General features: G+C 40.6%; 1 protein-coding gene across 3 annotated transcripts in view; it reads right to left on the bottom strand.

Annotated features, from left to right (window-relative positions):
* SCHIP1 (schwannomin interacting protein 1) overlaps nt 1-18,051 on the bottom strand; it is a 716,991-nt gene that overhangs the window by 521,030 nt on the left and 177,910 nt on the right. For all 3 annotated transcript variants that reach the window (XM_072807877.1, XM_072807882.1, XM_072807883.1), the window contains exon 4: nt 7,284-7,419. In XM_072807877.1, the coding sequence (XP_072663978.1) occupies nt 7,284-7,419 (136 nt within the window). The remainder of the gene's footprint in view (nt 1-7,283; nt 7,420-18,051) is intronic.

Genomic DNA, 18,051 nt, shown 5'->3' with positions numbered 1-18,051 from the left:
TTTTAAAATGCATTGTTCAACTCATATTAATTTTATTATTGAGCCACTTAGAAATTCTAGCTCTTGGAATTTTTCTTTAATAAGTACTAATTCTAGAACACCATTTCCTGAAGTGTTCCATGTATTAATAGTCTAATAAGATGTGATTTTTAAAAAAGATTTTATTTATTTATTCATGAGAGACACAGAGAGAGAGGCAGGCAAAGGCAGAGGCAGAGGGAGAGGGAGAAGCAGGCTCCATGCAGAGAGCCTGACGTCAGACTCAATCCTGGGACTCCAGGATCATACCTTGGGCTGAAGACAGGCCCTAAACCACTGAGCCACCCAGGCATCCCAAGATGTGATTCTTATTGGGTTTCATGATCAAAGAAGTTTGAAAAACATGAAAAACAGTAACAGCCCACCACTCCTCCTACAAATTCAAAATGTGTATTAGCTTGGGAAGGCTCTAAGAGGTCCTGATATAAATAATTTAGCTTATTTCACCCTTCCTGCAATTAACATCCATCAATATCCTATGAAACTAATATTTCGGGTACCACATTATGGAAAATTCTGCTCTAGAAAATATTTCAGCAGTTGGATTTTTATTAATAATAATACCTAAAACCTTCTATAAAATTAATTAATAAAATACTATTATCTCCTATAATTTACCAGGGCAACTGTGACAAGAATTGCCAACCACTACTGGGGAATTATGTAAATTAGGTAAGGGCAGAGGATATATGTATTTGGATGATTTTTTTTTTTTTTTTATTCATGAGTGTCACAGAGAGAGAGAGAGGCAGAGACATAGGCAGAGGGAGAAGCAGGCTCCCTGTGGGAACCCTAATGCAGGACTCCATTCCAGGACCTCAGGATCACGACCTGAGCCAAAGGCACTCAACCACTGAGCCACCCAGGCATCATTATTTGGGTGATTGTATCTCCAGTGCTTGGCAAAGGCTCAGCACGCAGTAAGCACTCAGATATTTGTTGAATGAGTGAACAGATGATATAGACCCAATCTAGGCATATGAATAACTACCCTCCTCCCCAATGATGTCTTACTGACAGAAAGAAAGTCCAAAAGAGCCTCAAGCAAGTTTCTAGAATAAAATGAAAACAATAGTAGATCTCACTCTAGTGCTACCATATCCAACTTCTTCTTGGACCCTAAAGCATCTTTCATACTCACTCAATGAGTGAAATACTGATTTGTAATACTGAACTGGATTTTATGACACGGGTGCACTCTGAATCTAAATACGGTGATTTAACACTGTATCTCACCAAAGCTGTAGAATAAAGACAGGATCTACATGAGGACAAATACTCAGACTGAACTTGAAGTTAAGTGGAAAGAAAACAAGTTCCTTCTCAACTCTTTTTAGCAAAAGTGAGATGCTTAATGCCTTTGCATCTATGCTTAAAGGTCAACAACTTTGAGACTACTGAGGAGGATTGATTATATTACTATGGATGAGCGAGTCAGATATCAAACAAGAAATTGTCGATTTTGCATATCAATCTGAACCTGGAAAATGATCAGTATTAGCAGTCCTCAAAAAAAAAAAAAATGTAATCCCCAAACAACAGACTTATTTTACATCTATTGAGAACAATGTCCTCAAATCCTTAACTTGAAAGGCTAATTTGGGAAAAAGAATCTATACCAATCAATATTCAAAGACATAAAAAGGAGTATTTTGGCATAGAGATAGCAAAATTTATCAATTCAAACTGTCATATATGGTTGTATATTGCACAATGTAATTTCTAAAACTTTGGGGGAAAATTTTGTTCTCTAAGACTCTAGTTTGAAGAAAAGAGAATTAAATCTACTTTTATGTAAATACCAAGAAGTCTTCTCTTTTTACATATGATTACTGTAGTCTCTGAACCAAAATTTGGGAGGAACAGACTGACAATTTGTGCTATTTTGGGGTTTGAGAGGCTGGATAAAAGATAGAGTTTGGGTTCTGAACATTAAAACTCACAGGACCTAAGTTTATAACAACAGCTGGACATAATACTGTAACTTGTCCCTGACCTGGAAAATCTAGGTTATTAAATTATTAAGTAGCACAAGGCTTACATTCTCTACAATTTCATAGCTTTCAAGACTGTACTGGAAGAAGTCCCAGGTAATCCTCTTTTAGGATCCGAGCTCCCCCTCAAAACAAGTGTGACTTTGTAAGAAGCCTTTATCCTTTTACTCCTAGGATTTTTCCTGATGTATTTGAAGCTGGAAGTTGTAAATCTCAAAATGGGTAATAAAACTTGAGGGTAATAAAGCAGTTTGAATGCAGGTGTACGTGTTATGTTTGGTAGACACAAGCAGTACAGGCTTTTGATAGCATACTTGGGAAGGTGTGGTGGATCACCTGGCTGCCTATTGCTAACTATCCAGCTACTCTTGCTAAAAGCTAGGGTAACCCAAGCAGCCCCAAACATAGGAGAGCTCTGTCAACTTCTCTCCAAGACAACTGAAATAATGGGGTCTTTAGCTGGTCCAGACCACTGATCTTTGCACCTGCTCAGAACTATAATCTTCCTGACCAGGAGTGAAGTGAGGAGGCCTTGTGGCTGGAGTTGTGCAGGCTGTCATGTCTGCTGGAAGGGTGCTTTTGCATTGACTTATCTGAGAAGTGAGGCCACATAACCCTGTTCACCCCCAACATGCTACAGATCCCCGTGTTTCTTTTTCCCCAGATCTGAAGGGAGCAGAGTGACCTAGGCTTGCTTTTACTATGTACATGGGTGTGGTCTCTCAGAAGAGGCCTACTCATTGAGACGCAAAAAAAAAAAAAAAAAAGAAAAACAAATGCTTGATGTATTACTTTTGTAATGTACAGGTCCAATTTCAGAACATACATATATATCTGTATATATATATAAGAAGCAAGCAATGTGCCCTTCAATGTGAATAGAGTTAAAAATTCCACTTCTCTCTTCACAAGTTTTGCAGAGTTTTGAACACATGGAGTGTTTCCAAGAGCAGATACAGAATCCACTAACATTTATTGAGAGCCTTCTGGGTCCCACACTGTGCTATGTCTTACATATGTAGTGCCATTTAATATTCATAGAGATACAATTCCATCTCTAAGGTGGGTGTCCAGTTTGCAGATGAAGAATGATCTCTCAAGTGGTACATCTCAAACTCAGAAAAATAGTGGCAGAGCTACTACTAAGTCACAGCCTCTCACTAACCCAAGGCCTCATTTCATGAGCCACAGAGCCCCCTACAGGCCATACCATAACATGGGAACCCATGGGAATAAGCCAGGAAGGCAGGTTCAGGCAGACAGAACCAATTAGAACCAAATGGGATTGAAAATGTCTCCAAACAATACAAAGATTTTCTGAATTTATCTGAGACATATGCTAATGATTTGTGAAAGGGTTACCAAATCATTTAGAATTCTGTCCATGATATTCTATTAGACAAATACAGATTTTTCAGAGCTGAGAACTAAAAGAATAAGCACTTAGTCATATGAAATTGATTAATAAAGAATACACAAATCATTTACACTATTGTACTCCACTCAATAACTAATGCTTTTATGATAAAAAGTTTTTTCTCACTTTGATAACCACAAGCTCCATTTCAAAATAACTTGTACTCAAAATTGCTATTTTTAAAATAAATTTTTCTGTTATCTCATGATACATTGTGATATGAGGATATTTAATATGCAAATTAATAACATAACTTCATATAAATCTTCCCTCCTGTTGCTGTTTAATTTGGCACTGAGCAGCTGAGGTTTGAGGTTTTAATCAAAGAGCACTGAATGCAGCAATTTATAAAACCAAATGAGGATTCTTTTCTCGATTATTTCATTCACTGTTGATACATACTAAATTGTGGAACAATCTCAGAAATGGATTGATACACAGGTTATTTCTTCCTCTGCTTGACTATGTCTAAATGAAGGCTTATTTTCAAGTGGTATAATATAGAAGAATAGTGTAGCATGACAGCTCCAGCCCAATGAGTAACTCAAGGCAAGTCAGTTATTTCTTTAGGTCTCATTTTCATCATCTGTACAATGGAGATAATAATATACCTCCTTTATATGGTCAGTGAGAAGATTAAATGAAATAATCCACAGAAAGCATTAGCAAGGTGTCTGTCACATAACAAGTGCAGCAGCTCTTATTAAAATGATGATTTTGAGAGCTCATACTGAAACATAACTTTCTAATATATTTTAGAGCAGAAATATTCTCAGAACTACTATATCAACCATTAGCCAAAAGAGAGAAAAAGCATGCAAGAGCATCATTCTCAGCTCAGCACAGGGACTCACCCAGCTCAGGTTGCTGGCTTCCCATGTAGCACATGCATGGGGAAGACAGCTACTATGGGCAATAATTGCAGTGATGATAGACATGAGGCAGAGCAGCAAGAAAGACCCAGGAGTTAGACAAGGGCAGACTGGTCTCCAATTGAGGCTGTGTTAGAGGACAGTAGAGGGCTAGTAGTTGGGACAAGACAGGCAGCTGATCAAATTCAAGAAGACAGAGAATGGTCTAGGCAGCAACAGTGACAGACCAAGCCCAGAGAAAGAGGGCTGAGTTCAGCAAGCTGGAGATATCTGATAGGAATTAGGGTCCCAGAGAATCAACTATGGAGACACCTCATTGGGAACATTTGACTTGGACTGAAGGCTTTTACCCCTGAAGTTCCAAATGGACTCATTGGTTATTAGGGAAAGCTTATCTCTTTATGACAGCCTTAGCCCAGGTGGGCCAAGGATCATCCTTATATCCCCTCCATAAACTTCAGGTCTACTCATCAGAGAGTAGTTAAAATCAAGCCTTCCTATTTGGAACTCCCTGAGAGTATGTATGAACCCAGTGGGTCTGGTAGACTGATCAAGGCAGAGCAGAGTCACTTTGCTTTCATGGGGCTATGACAACCAAAAGATGTAAGGGTGAATCTACTGAAAGAGGTCCCAGCAAAGTGATGATTATGAGAAATAGAACAACCTTAGCTAGATATACCAGCTCCAAACAACTAAAATAAAGTTTTAAAAAAATTATATATTGGATATTTTACCTGCTTGACAAACTAGAGACTTGGGGATGTTCCAGCAACTTATATTTTTACATTTTGTTTTGCATATTTAGTGTCATGCTACTGCCACCATCAATGCCAAAGTTGTTATAATCAATAACCTCTACTAGAATTCTGGACAGGACCTGCTTGCTTTCTGAAGCTAATTCCAATAATGTTTTTTGAAAATGTTTTTGATTCTCACTGTTTATAGGCAATCAGGAGTTGAGTGAGACTTGCACATAATGAAGAGAGTTATCCTGGTCCCATGAACACAGAGACAAGGCACGATGATACAGTAGTGGAGCAGGATGCCACTCCCAATTCATTCTGAGACACCTTATAGGAAACCAAATTGCTGGGGACATGTGAGAAAGGAAATCTGCTTTACTAAGAAACATCAGGGGACCTAGAGGCCAGGCTAAATTAAATAAGGTAGAACTGTTAGCAGAGCTGTGCAAAAGATATTGCACATCACACTTACGTGATGCCCCATGGGGATAGAATGTGCATTTATGCACACCAATACTTAAGGGGCTAGAATATAAGTGGTGTGGCAGGGTAAATATATTAAACAACAACAACAACAACAACAACCCATAGATTATTCCAGAATTTCAATAAAGCCCAGAGGTTAGCTACCCTACAGCAACACTAAAACCATCATGTATCACTGGACACAGCAATGGTTTCATACTGTCAGGAATCGGGGCTAATGAGAAAGTACAAAGGCAGTAAATCCAAACCTTTAACTCTTAGGTAGAATGATTTCAGATACTCAGTTTCCATCATTCAGATAAAATTTTCAGTCATTTAATTTCTATTAAATTAATTCTATTGTTATTCACAGCAAAGGCATCCTAAACACTCCATTTTCATATTATTTTTGACTTGCAAATCATGAGATAAATAGGCTTTACTTTGACATTTTCCAATGTGGCTCATCAGTGCCCTCTAGTGATCATGAGACCAGTTCAGACAAAGCACTACTCCCCTAAAAATTGTTTTAAAAAGGCACAGATTCACTGAGTATTCAATTTCTGGTATCTGCTAAAAATAGATCTCCTGGCACTGTTACTTGCACTCAAGTTATTGCTCTCTCTTTAGAATCCATAACAGATAAAGCTGTTTATTAAAGAACATGCTATGCAATCATCTGAAAACATGTCAAGCAACCTTTGCTTGATCCCAATGTGAATACATCGTTTTGGCCACTGGGGAGCCTTTTTACCAACGAATAAACATGATCACAAAGTAGTCAGGAAATATATTTTTTTAAATAATACACTTGTATAGTTACTTCCTTTCTTTTCCCAACTTCTATCTGTGTATTCCAGTCACTATCATACATAATCACAATGGCCATATTCAAAAATCTCTGTATTACAATAGCCTAATCATTTATTTCCTACCACATTTGGTATGTTTGTCGGTTTGTTGGAGTTTTTTTTTTTTTAATAAAAATTTTCAGCAGAGGTTCCCATTCCTTAACCTTTAACAGGTGGCCTTTGGACAACTGTGATCTGTAGGCATGGTCTAGTGACATTAAAATATTTTTTACTAGTTGCCAACGTTTAAAAATCTGAATTTCCGGCATCCCTTGAAGGAAGAAATCACATTTGGCAGTGTCTGTCCAGCATCCCCATATAGCAACATATCCAGGAACCAGGAACATATCCAAGCAACATATCCATTCTCCTTACCCTTTACGCAAGGCCTGTGTTCTTCAGTACTAGTCACAGAGTAGCCACAAGGGTTCCCTACCTGGCCCCTGTAGGCATTTAAGTCATAACCCTTGAGTTTGTGACTCCTTTCAATTCGTCCTATATAAGTTCTCTCCTATAATCCTTATAACCAAGCTAATCTTCTATCGCATTAGCACCACAAAACTCCACCAGAGGCACAGACTAAAGGAAACATACTGTTACAAAGGAAAGGAAAAAGATAGTAAAAGAGAAATGCAAACATGCAAATGAGTAGTTTAGGCTGAGGTCAAATGGAATCGATTCTCTCAGGCTTGATGAAGTATATTTTGTGCTTAGGAATCATGTCTCTATTCTAAGATGACAAAACCCTCACCATGGGTTCAAATATAGCAAGTAAGCAATGCAGATACTCCTAACAGCAAACCACCTGCTCACATCTCAAGATTTCTTCCTTGGAACCAAAGACCTGGTGATCAAATAAATGATTGGCCAGTTAGGCCATAAAAAGGAAACATGGCACTCACGGGGGTGCTGCTGTCTGAGAAGGTGTTCATGCTGACGGAGCTGCTCAGCTTCTCTGAGGACACAGAGGGTGGGGATGGGCTCCTCTTCTCCAGGGGATCCTGCCGCTGCAGGTACTCCCGCCAGGCCCGCTGAATGCTAGAAAAACAAAACAAAACAGCACATGCACCGTCAGTACCCAGTCACAGCCCACAGACTCAGAAAAGCACAAGGAGTCTGAAGGAATTGGCTTTGGAGACAGAGAAAATGTAACACATAGAATGTGACAGAGGAAATCAGAAGACCTGTACTGTTTCTCTATTTGACTGGTTTCACATTCACAGGCTGCACTACGCTAAATCAGTCTACAAGGGTCATCTTAGAGGCATCAAAGTGAAGCTAGTTTGCACATGTAAATGTACTTTGATTTACAGAATGCAAGATATTTCCATTTCTCATCCTATATTTCAAATGAGAATAATAAATAGGCTGACATATCACTTACTCATGCACTAATATAACTTTATTGAAAGACTCTTCTGTGCCAAAATCTGTCCGCCCTAGGCTCTAGACAGCGATTACAATGCAGCTCTAGAGGGTGCCAATACTTTTGGATCAGAGGCCAATTTCCTCTGACGCTATGAAGCATAAGCTTCAGGGGCTCTTACAGGCCAGGGGTTTCTTCCAAGACCCTATGAGGGGTTCTTCATGGTTTGTACAAAATTGCAAAAGCAGGGGTGCCTGGATGGCTCAGTCAGTTAAGTATTTGCCTTTGACTAAGGTCACAGTCCCCAGGGGTGCAGGGATTGAGCCCCCCATGGAGCCCCCTGCTCCATGGCTAAGCTGCTTTCCCCTCTCCTTCTGCCATCTCCTGCTTGTGCTCTCACTCAAATAAATAAATAAAATCTTTTTTAAAAATTGTAAAAATAGGGGGCACCTGGGTGGCTCAGTGGTTGACCATCTGCCTTCAGCTCAGGTCATGATCCCAGGATCCTAGGATTGAGTCCCACATTTGGCTCCCCTCAGGGAGCCTGCTTCTCCCTCTGCCTATGTCTCTGTGTCTGTCATGAATATATAAATGAAATCTTTTTTTAAAAAAATTGCAAAAGTAGATATCTTTTGGGTTTTTTTAAAGGGCACCCCAAATTATATATGCAATTCAGACTCTATTAAAGAAGCATATGGCTGTGTTTTGGATTATATGTGATTACTACTTTATTATACAATCCTTGCTCAAAATACAACCTTATTTATTTATTTGTTTATTTATTTATCTTTCTTTGGTTTAAAGATTTTAGTCTATTTTATTTTTTAAAAGGTTTTATTAATTTATTCATGAGTGACACAGAGAGAGAGAGAGACAGGCAGAGACATAGGCAGAGGGAGAAGTAGCCCCCCCGCCCCCCCCCACACACACACAAGGAGCCCAATGCAGGGCTTGATCCTGGAACCCTGGGATCACACCCTGAGCCAAAGGCAGATGCTCAAATGCTCAGCCACCCAGGCATCCCGGTTTAAAGATTTTAAACAGAATCTCAAAGAAAGTTCTGTAAGAGTTTGGTAGTCCCATTGCTTCTTCAGGGACCCATCTTAGTAGGGAGTAGCAAACTTTTGGAGATTGTCAATAATTTCGACATCCTCTGAAGCACTTAGGGTCTCCCGAGTCCTTCTAACAAGTTCTGCCAATGGAGGGCACCTAAAGCCAGTAAGTCTGCCCATCAGAGGCTTTAAAAAAAAAAAAAGTGACATTGTAAATAAAGGCTATTTTAAAAATATAAAATATTTTTAGAATACCCACAAATTTATATTCAAGGTATCTCTCTCTCTCTCTCTCTCTCTCTCTCTCTGTCGCTCCCTCATGGTCTTGATAATGCAGAAAATACAGAAAGAAAATGTAGTAGACGTTTGATAGTTTACATTTTAGTTTATTGAACACCAGGGGGCAGTGTGACACCTTTAAAGAACCAAATAGATTTTGCTGGGCAAAATCTGAGATCTGCAAAGGTGAATTTGCACTTAAAGCATCCCCTTTCACCTCCTAGTTCTATGGTGCCTAGAAAGTGATATGTCAGTTTTCCTTAAGTCAGAAATTAAGAAGACAACATTCCTTTCTTCCAGGTGGGTGGATATCCTCTTTTAGTTGACAGCGAATGTGACAAAATTAAATACCTTTAAAATGTGTATGAAAATCACCTATAAGCCTCCTTACCTCCTTAATACAAAAGCTATTTTAATTTTTGAATACATACCTTATGATCCTTTTCCACATATATGGAAACAATTTTACTTAGTTGAAATCATATTATGCTATACTTGATTCTTTTTTAACTCAGACGTTAAAAATGAGAGGCCAGTCACATCACTGTTACCTAAATTGCTATACTGGATATTGTTTTGAATGGTGAAATCATGCTATTATTACTCTCTGAATCATAGGACACTACTTACACTACACACTGTTTACTCCCATTTGACCACAACGATGAGAACTTTGCAGATTCAATGAATACAATCTCCAAATGCTATTTTACCAAAAGAGCGAATTAAAATGAAATGAAGAAGCACCTCATCCCTCAGTCATGGGAAATCACTTTTCAGCCTTCTTATCCTAACTGTACCAGAATTCCTACTCACAAGTCTCTTTTAAGCCTACAGAGAAAGCCCTGAACACCACCTTGGCACTTACACTTCTATTTTTTTTTTTTTTGTAATTTTTTAAATTGGAGTTCGATTTGCCAACATATTGTATAACACCCAGTGCCCATCCCATCAAGTGCCCCCCTCAGTGCCCGTGGAAGGGGAGGTGGGCGGGGGGCGGGGGGATGGGGTGACTGGGTGATGGACACTTTTACTTCTAAAACAAAGCTGTGCTATCAAACAATTCTTTAAAGGCAGGTTGCAGTAAAAGAGCACATTTTGTGTGTTCCTATATTTTGAATTATAAATACAGAGGCTTATTTCAAGGTAGATGATAAATGCATTTTTCAATAATTTTTTTGTTTGTTCAATTCCTATTTGTCTTCTATCTCAGGGATGGTGTCATCGCTTGCCTCTGACATTTCTCTGTACATCCCTGTCTCTTTTACAGTGCCCGTGGCTGCACTCACAACCACTTAGGGGCTCACAGCTAGTGCAGTCCTGGTTGTCACTGGATGTCCTTATACACGACATGTCCTTACCTATAAGACAGAGCTTTGAGAACTGGGATGAGTCCTGGTACTTTATTAGCTTTGAAGGATGGATGGGATTTAGACTGATGAGAAGGATAAGGAAAGGCCTTTGGGCAAAGCCTTGGAAGTGAAGGTACCAGGCAGAAGGTAGGAGGTTCCCAGAGAAAAGTGGTAGGGCATGAGGCTGTGAAGATACGAGAAGGATCCCAGATGTCTACAAGGACTGGTCTGGGGGTAGATTGGGCAGTATCTGCCTCTTAAGAGGGGGAACCGTAACGTGGCACAGTTGATTGTGGCCAAATCTTACTATGTATCAGAACAGTCAGAAATCTTGATTTTTATTTGAAAGTTACTAGTTTTTTTTTTTTTTTTTAAGATTCTATTTATTCATTCATAAGAGGCACAGAGGGAGAGGCAGAGATGCAGGCAGAGGGAGAAGCAGCCTCCCTGTGGGGAGCCCAATGCGGGACTCCATCCCAGGACCCCAGGATCACGACCTGAGCCAAAGGCAGACACTCAACCACTGAGCCACCCAGGTGCCCCTGAAAGTTACTAGTTCTTAAATGCTACCAAATAATTTTTACAACTTCAAAATACATTGTTACTCAAGAGTGTTTGAATTTGGGGATGGAAAAAAAGGACAGCATCAAAGAGGACACAAGGCTGAGTATCTCGGAAAATAACCAACTCATTACATTACGTTACTCTTTTAATTTGTACTTTCTCATTCAATTCTTACCACAAGTGGAATGTGAGGAAAGCACTATTATTATCATAGTGACAGTTTTTGCCTGCCCAATATTAATTTTTCCTTCTTTTTATTCCAGCACTCACTTTTCTTTGGGGACCCACCAACCCATGGCCACAATGTTGGGAGAGCCCGCACAAGAATGAAGTAATAATGTGCACAGCAGAGCTTATAGAAGAAGGAGGAAAGAGATGTCTGAGGATGCTTGACTATCTGGGTCTAGAATACGCTTGAAGCACATTAGCCCCTGCATGTTGCTATTAGGTGATCCAATATAATCTCTTTTTAAAACATAAGTCAGTTTGAGTTGAGTTCTTTTACTTGCAACCGAGAGTCCTTGAAAATTTCAAGAAACAAGATGGGAACTAACTGACAGATCTGACATTTGGACCAGATCCCCTGTCTTTCCATTATGTTGTGTTTCCTCCTCATGGTTCAGCAAAAGACAGAAAAGAAAGTGATGAGTTTGGCTTGTCACATACTAACTTTGAGTAGATAAATAGAACTCCTATTTGTTTAAGCCTGTTAGATAAAGTTTCTATGTGTGACTAAAAGCTATCCTAACAGATAAACCATGTTTTCATTATTTGGTGTCTGCCGCAACCCTGTATCCTGATACAAACCTGCCCAAATGCTAGTAAAGGGCCGCTACATACAACAGGCAAGTTTTCCACAGCATTTGTCTGTATCTCTAGCCTGCTTCTGCTCCATTCCAGTTTCTGGCTGGTTTGTAACTCCTGACTTCATTTGATTGTTGGTACTTTCTACTTAGATTGCTGGTACTTTGATTGGTGGTCCTTCCTAAGCATCATGGACTTATGCTTTTCTGGATCTTTCTGCAGGTTCCTTCACCAATACCTATGACCACCTTAACAGTCAGCAACTCCTAACTTCCTCATAGATGGAATTTTGGCAACTTTGGGCAACATTGAGAAAGCACTTTAGAAATAAGGTACACAGGGGCTACTGAGTCTATGAAAGAGAACAGCTGCTCTCGGGGATATTAACCATTCAAAAGAAGGGTGTCAGATTAGGCTAATCCAGACAACTCTTTTCCAATAAGTCTTCCTCCACTAGATTATGAATCCCTTGAGGGCAGTAACTACATGTGTCCACCATATTGCCACAGTTCTAGAAATATGGTAAGTAGGAGATATATTCTCCTAACATTGTGTACCAGAAATAATTCAATAAATCCTCAAAGAAGAAAAAGTTTTAACTCATGAGGAAATGTGCTTAGAAACTAAATGTATTTATTACATTCTTCAGCTCTGTGACTTCTGTTCAGAACTTTCTTCCCTTCCTTAAAGTTCTTACTGTGGTCATCCATTCTTCTCCCAAGGTCAGTCAGTGCTTATACAAGTATTGCTTTAAACTCTTTACTATATAAATTACTTATCTCTGTTTTATTAAGGTTTTTTTTTTTTTTTTTTTTCCCCTTCTGTGGCTTTATCTTGTCCTTTCATTTGGAACATGTTCCTCTGTTTCTTCATTTTGCTTGACAGTCTCTACTGGTTTCTATGTGTTAGATGCAACAGCCACCTCTCTGAGTCTTAAATGGTTAGCCTTGTGTGGCAGATGAACCTTATTGCTCAACCTTGCCCTAGCTGTTGGCTGTCTCTCAACCTCTGTGATTGTCCAAGTAGCCTATTTTATTTTTAATAGCTCTCAGTAGTGGAAGGTGTGCCAAGACCAGTCAGTGTCCTAAGGGGTAGGATCATAATCAGAACCTAAATTCAGGCTGAATGGAAGCCAAACTCTCAGGTAGTAGCTTTTAAAATATGAGGATATATACATTCCTGTGGGGCTGCAATTGTAAACTCTGTTGGGCTCCCGAGCCAGGTGATCTGGAGATGTCCCCTGGGTGGCAGTAGCAAAATCTGGGGCTCTAGATAAGTGTATTATTTTGTTTCTGGAAGATTTGTGTAAGTTCCAATAAGGGTTAGGGAGATCACAAAGATGGTATCTCCAGGCCTATATTCCCTGAGAGCATCTCTGTAGCCTATAGATGTGTGCCAAATCTGAAGTCTGCCCCTAAGGCCCATACTTCAGGTAAGCAAATAGACCTCTTTCACAGAGAGGCCAAGGGTGTGTTTCATCTGCTGTCTATTCAGGGCCCTAGGGTGGTAGCCTGCCAGGAATTGCTTTTCCAATTGTTACTGTCCTATAGGACCCATGAATGCAAGCCCCCTGGCCCCCAGAGCCAAGTGATCAAGGGGTATTCCCTAGGCAGCAGTCACAAAAACCAGGGCACCAGATGTAAAGACTGGGACATCAGACATGTATAAGATCTCCCTTTCAAGATATGTTAGTACTCCGGAGTGTGGTAGAGGGAATTTAAAGATAGTGTCTGCCCTCTGAGGTCTTAGACAAAGTTTACAGTCAGTCCTTCGATGAGTGTTTAATTAAAAGCCTGCCCTTCAGGCTGCAGCTATAATGATAAGCTAATAGGCCTTTTTTACATCAATACTGAGCTCCTGGATCTGTTGCCTCTTGCCATGCCCTGGAGGTGATAGCTGTTTAAGACTCTTTCTCTGTTGGTTACAGTCCTATGGGGACTGCAAGTGCCACTAGAGCCAGGTAGTATAGAGGTATCCCCTAGCAGCAGCAGCAACAGCAGCAAAAATTAGGGCCCCAAACAAAGGTAAAATCTCCTTCCTCAAAGATTCTAGTGAGGTGGAGCAAGGCAGAGGGACAGTGCAAAGGCTGTACTTACTGGCTTCCATTCCCTGAGACCCCCCCGTGTAGGCTCAAAGCTCAGGCCAAAGCTCCTGGACCAGCAAATAGACTTCTTTCTCAAAAAGAGCAGATGTGTACTTCAGTCTGCTGTCTACACAGTGTCCTGGGAGTGGTGGTCTGCCAAGAACTGTCTCTCTAATTGCCACCGTCCCATGAGACCCAGGAATACAAACCCCCAGGACTCTAGGTCCAGGTAATCAAGAGGTGTTCCCTGGGTGGTAGCGACCAACACCAGGCTATCAAATCTGTGTAGAAGCTATCCTTTGGGAGATACTGGTCTTCTGGAGTGCAACAGAAGGAGAACACAAAGATGGTGCTCACTGGCTGGAGCAAGAAAGATGGGGAGTGTAAGATGGCACCTGCCAAAAACAGAAAAAAAAAAGAAGAGAAAAAAGAGAAGGAAGAAGAAGAAAGAGGAGCAGGAGTGGCAGGAGGAGAAGGGGGAGGGAGGGAGAGGAAGAAAGAAAAGAGAAAAAATAAAGAAATGAAAAGAAAAAAAATTTAAAAGGTGGTGCCTGATAGCTTTAGTAAGGCAGAAAGTGGGAGACGGCTTCCACCATTCTCTGACCACAGAGAGTATCCCAAGCAGGCTCGTGGCTCTCAGACCCAAACTTCAAAACTAGGAGATCAGTCTTTTTCACATTAAGTTTGGGCAGTTTTCAAAGGGCTACTTCTGCATGTGGCCCTGAGACAGGTGAGTCTGCACATGGGCCCTTGAAGAGCCCTACCTCAGTTGGCCGTAGCACTGCAGGTCTCATGGGCACTGGAACCCCTCTGGTCCTCAAAGCCAAATGTTTTGAGGGCTTGTCCTTCAGGTGCTGATCTTAGTAGCTGGGGTGCCTGATGTAGAATATAATCCTTCATTCCTCAGGAAGAAGCTCTGTGTTTTGAGTTCCCTCCTGATTGTGAGCACTGCACTGGGTGGGGTGGAGTTTACTGCAAGATTACATCCCAGCCTTTCCTTTCTGTTTTGATGTGGTGTCCCTCTTATTTGCCTGTTGTAAAAGGGGTTGCTCTGCCAGTTTTTAAGATTTTTTTCAAGGGATATTGTTCCATATATAGCTGTAAAATCAGTATGTTTGCGGGAGGAGGTGAATTCAGGATCTTCCTGCATAGCCATCTTGAACTGGAACTCCCCAGAAACTACGTGTGTTTAGAGATATAGCTTGTTGCTCAGTTTACTTCTCATTAGCTATGTTCTTTGGGCAAAATACTGAAGCTATTGACCTATATTGTGCTTACCCCAAAAATAGGAATAGCAAAACCTCTGGGGCAAGGAATCAAGGATAAGGTATCTAAGCCTCAAACTCAATAAATAAAGGTCTTCGATAAAGCATTATGATTACTTTAGAAAATAAAACACTTTAAAAAATGTGTAAGTAACATGTGATTAATCATATATATTGATATGATATACTGGATTCCTAAGGATCCTTAAGGGCAACATTTTTTTAGATTTTATTTATTTATTCATGAGAGACACACAGAGAGAGGCAGAGGGAGAAGCAGGCTCCCTGTGGGGAGCCCAGTGCGGGACTCAATCCCAGGACCAGGGATCACATCACGACTGGAGCCAAAGTCAGGCACTCAACCACTGAGTCACCCAGGTGCCCCAAGGGCAACATTTTATTAGCCCAATTTGGCATAAAAACATGTTTAGAAACAGTATAACTCATGGAAAGACACATTAGGTCAATCTTTTTTTAATTTTCACACTGAAAGCTCACTAGAATCTTTTTGGAGATGATTAGTGTTATCATTTTATAGAGGAGTGCAACTGCGGCCCAGACAGGTAAGCAGTGTTCCTAAGATCATACAGTGGGTAAGGAGCAGAGCTGGGATTTCTTCTATTGCTCTAATTCCAAAGCCCATGCTTTCAACCATTCTTCTCTCTATCTTCTTTTAATTAAAACTTTGACTAATGTTGATAGGTGTTACTCTCAAAAAATGCCATGTAACAAGCCTTTATTTGTTGAAATTCTTCTGGGAATTGTCTTTTTCCTTGAGTGTGTCTATCTGTCTGTCTGTCTGCCTGTCTCTTTCCTTCCCTCTCTTTTTTAGAATCTAAATGTTGTTTTATCACTAAACCATCAAATACAGTAATAAAAAAAATGAATCAGACACATTTAATGAGCAGATGTTCAAAAGATAACTTGTATTCAATGGATACCGATGTTGTCCATAACAAAATAAATATGTTGTTAAAACATCAGGAGAGGGATTGCACACAGTTAATGAACACCTGTTAAGTGATGGTTTGTATTCAGAAGATGTGTTTTAGATCTTACCACAACATGCAAGGTGTGACCTCCATGTGAAGGGTAATAGTTTTATGGGATTTGGAGAGCCCATTTCCTTCCTTGGCAGCCAGGCCTTTGTGCTAAAGCCTCTTAATGCTAAAGCTCCTTTGATGTGTGCCTTTATCCCCAGGCCCACATTCCAGCCCTGCCTCTTAAGAATATATTTGTCGTTAGTCGAGTTGGGTTGAGAGTCTTCACTGTGGTGCTTTTACTTTTGCTTTCACTAAATTTTCTGACTTGAGAGGCTTGCCTTTGCTTGATCTTCAGAAAACCTGCCTTTCACCTCCCCCAAATGACTTTTTATTAATAGCTGTGCAGTCTTGATTGCTTTTTCCTTTTTGACACAGTCCTTTGATCCTTCAAGTCAAAAACTCAAAATTACCTGTTAATGGTTACATTCATGAACCAGGTAATGTGCCCTTCCTGACATTTCCTCTAAATTCCACCCCCACACTCACATGTGTTCTTTCCCTGCAGGTCTTGACTTCTTTCCACTGATATTTTGCAATCCACGTAAAGGTTTAGGCTTTCTTATCAAATTCTTTTTAGTTGGCCTTAGTGTGAAGAAACAATTGAGAGTCTTTCCGGCCCCATCCAACCCTCACCTCAGGTTCTCACTAGTGCAGGTATATAATGGAGGCAGCCCACACTTGAGAACAGTTCTCATCCTGTCTTATTGTCTTTTATGTTCAGAGATTGGCCTGCCAAGGAGCATCCCACCTCAGGTTTACAGAGGTTGGACTGTCCCAAAAAAACTTTATTGGGACCTAGCGACCCTCTCCTCCTTGTCAGGGAAGACAGAGGAGAGTTTCCAGGAAAACAAATTTTACAGTGTAGTAATCCTCACTTCCCTTGCTTTTCTCTACCCACCAGAGGAAGATAGATGTTCAGCAGGGTCCCACCAACAAAAGCCAGAAGACCGTAAGAGAAAGCTTGTGAAGTCTGACAGTGACTCTGGAGTCTGAGACAAGGACCCATCTTTCATATCCAATGTTCTTCAGGGCTAAAGAAAATCCCTTGGGAAGTGGGGATGAGGGTTTCCCAAGATCCACCCTGATGAGAATGCCAAGGTCAGTCTGCGGCAGACGGTCCCCCTCCAGAACAAGGGACACAATGAGAGGCACAGCCCACAACATCAGTGGGGACTCACAGGAGACCAGATGACCTTTCTTCTCACAGGATCCCAACCCTTAGAGCTATTTTTTAAGGAAACAACTGCTTGGGAGCTAAGTGTTTACCATTAATAGGCATGCTGGGGCAGTTGGGTGTTCAGCACATGAAGGGTGGGAGAGATGATACCAAGGAGAAGGGACAACCAGAAAGAGGAGAGAATACAGAGAAAGGAGAGCAAGCTGCACAGCTGTTGGAAAGATCTAATGTGTGTAGAAGGGAGATGTTCAAACTGTCATGAGAGTTAGGAATTTAATAACTAGATTAGACAAGAGTCACTGAACTGGACTAAATTCTCCAATGGGACTCAAATTCCATTATTGGACAAGATTAAGTTTTCTCTCCCTCATCCCCCTCCAGTGAGTGGAAATGGGGTTCAGAGTTATTAGAAGAGATAAAACCATTCTGTTTGCACCTCACTGAACTGAGACTCCTCCATTAAGCCCGCTACATAGAAAGTCCCAGACTCTCTGAGCTGGCTGGAATCTCAGCCAGAGATATTTTTTTTCTTGCCTGCTCCTCCTCCAGGCATCTGCCCCTCTGCCTCTACATATTGGGGATGATGAAAACCAAAAAAGACCAGGGAGGTTTCCTAGCTTCATTTCAGCATTCAAATCAAACAGTCTAATTTTTCACACAAACAACTTTCAATTCCAGCACTTTT

Source organism: Canis lupus, chromosome 31, assembly GCF_048164855.1.
Source record: "Canis lupus baileyi chromosome 31, mCanLup2.hap1, whole genome shotgun sequence".
NCBI classification, from domain to species: Eukaryota; Metazoa; Chordata; class Mammalia; order Carnivora; family Canidae; genus Canis; species Canis lupus.
Note: the sequence above shows the minus strand (reverse complement) of the source record. Positions and strands in the feature narration are given on the sequence as shown.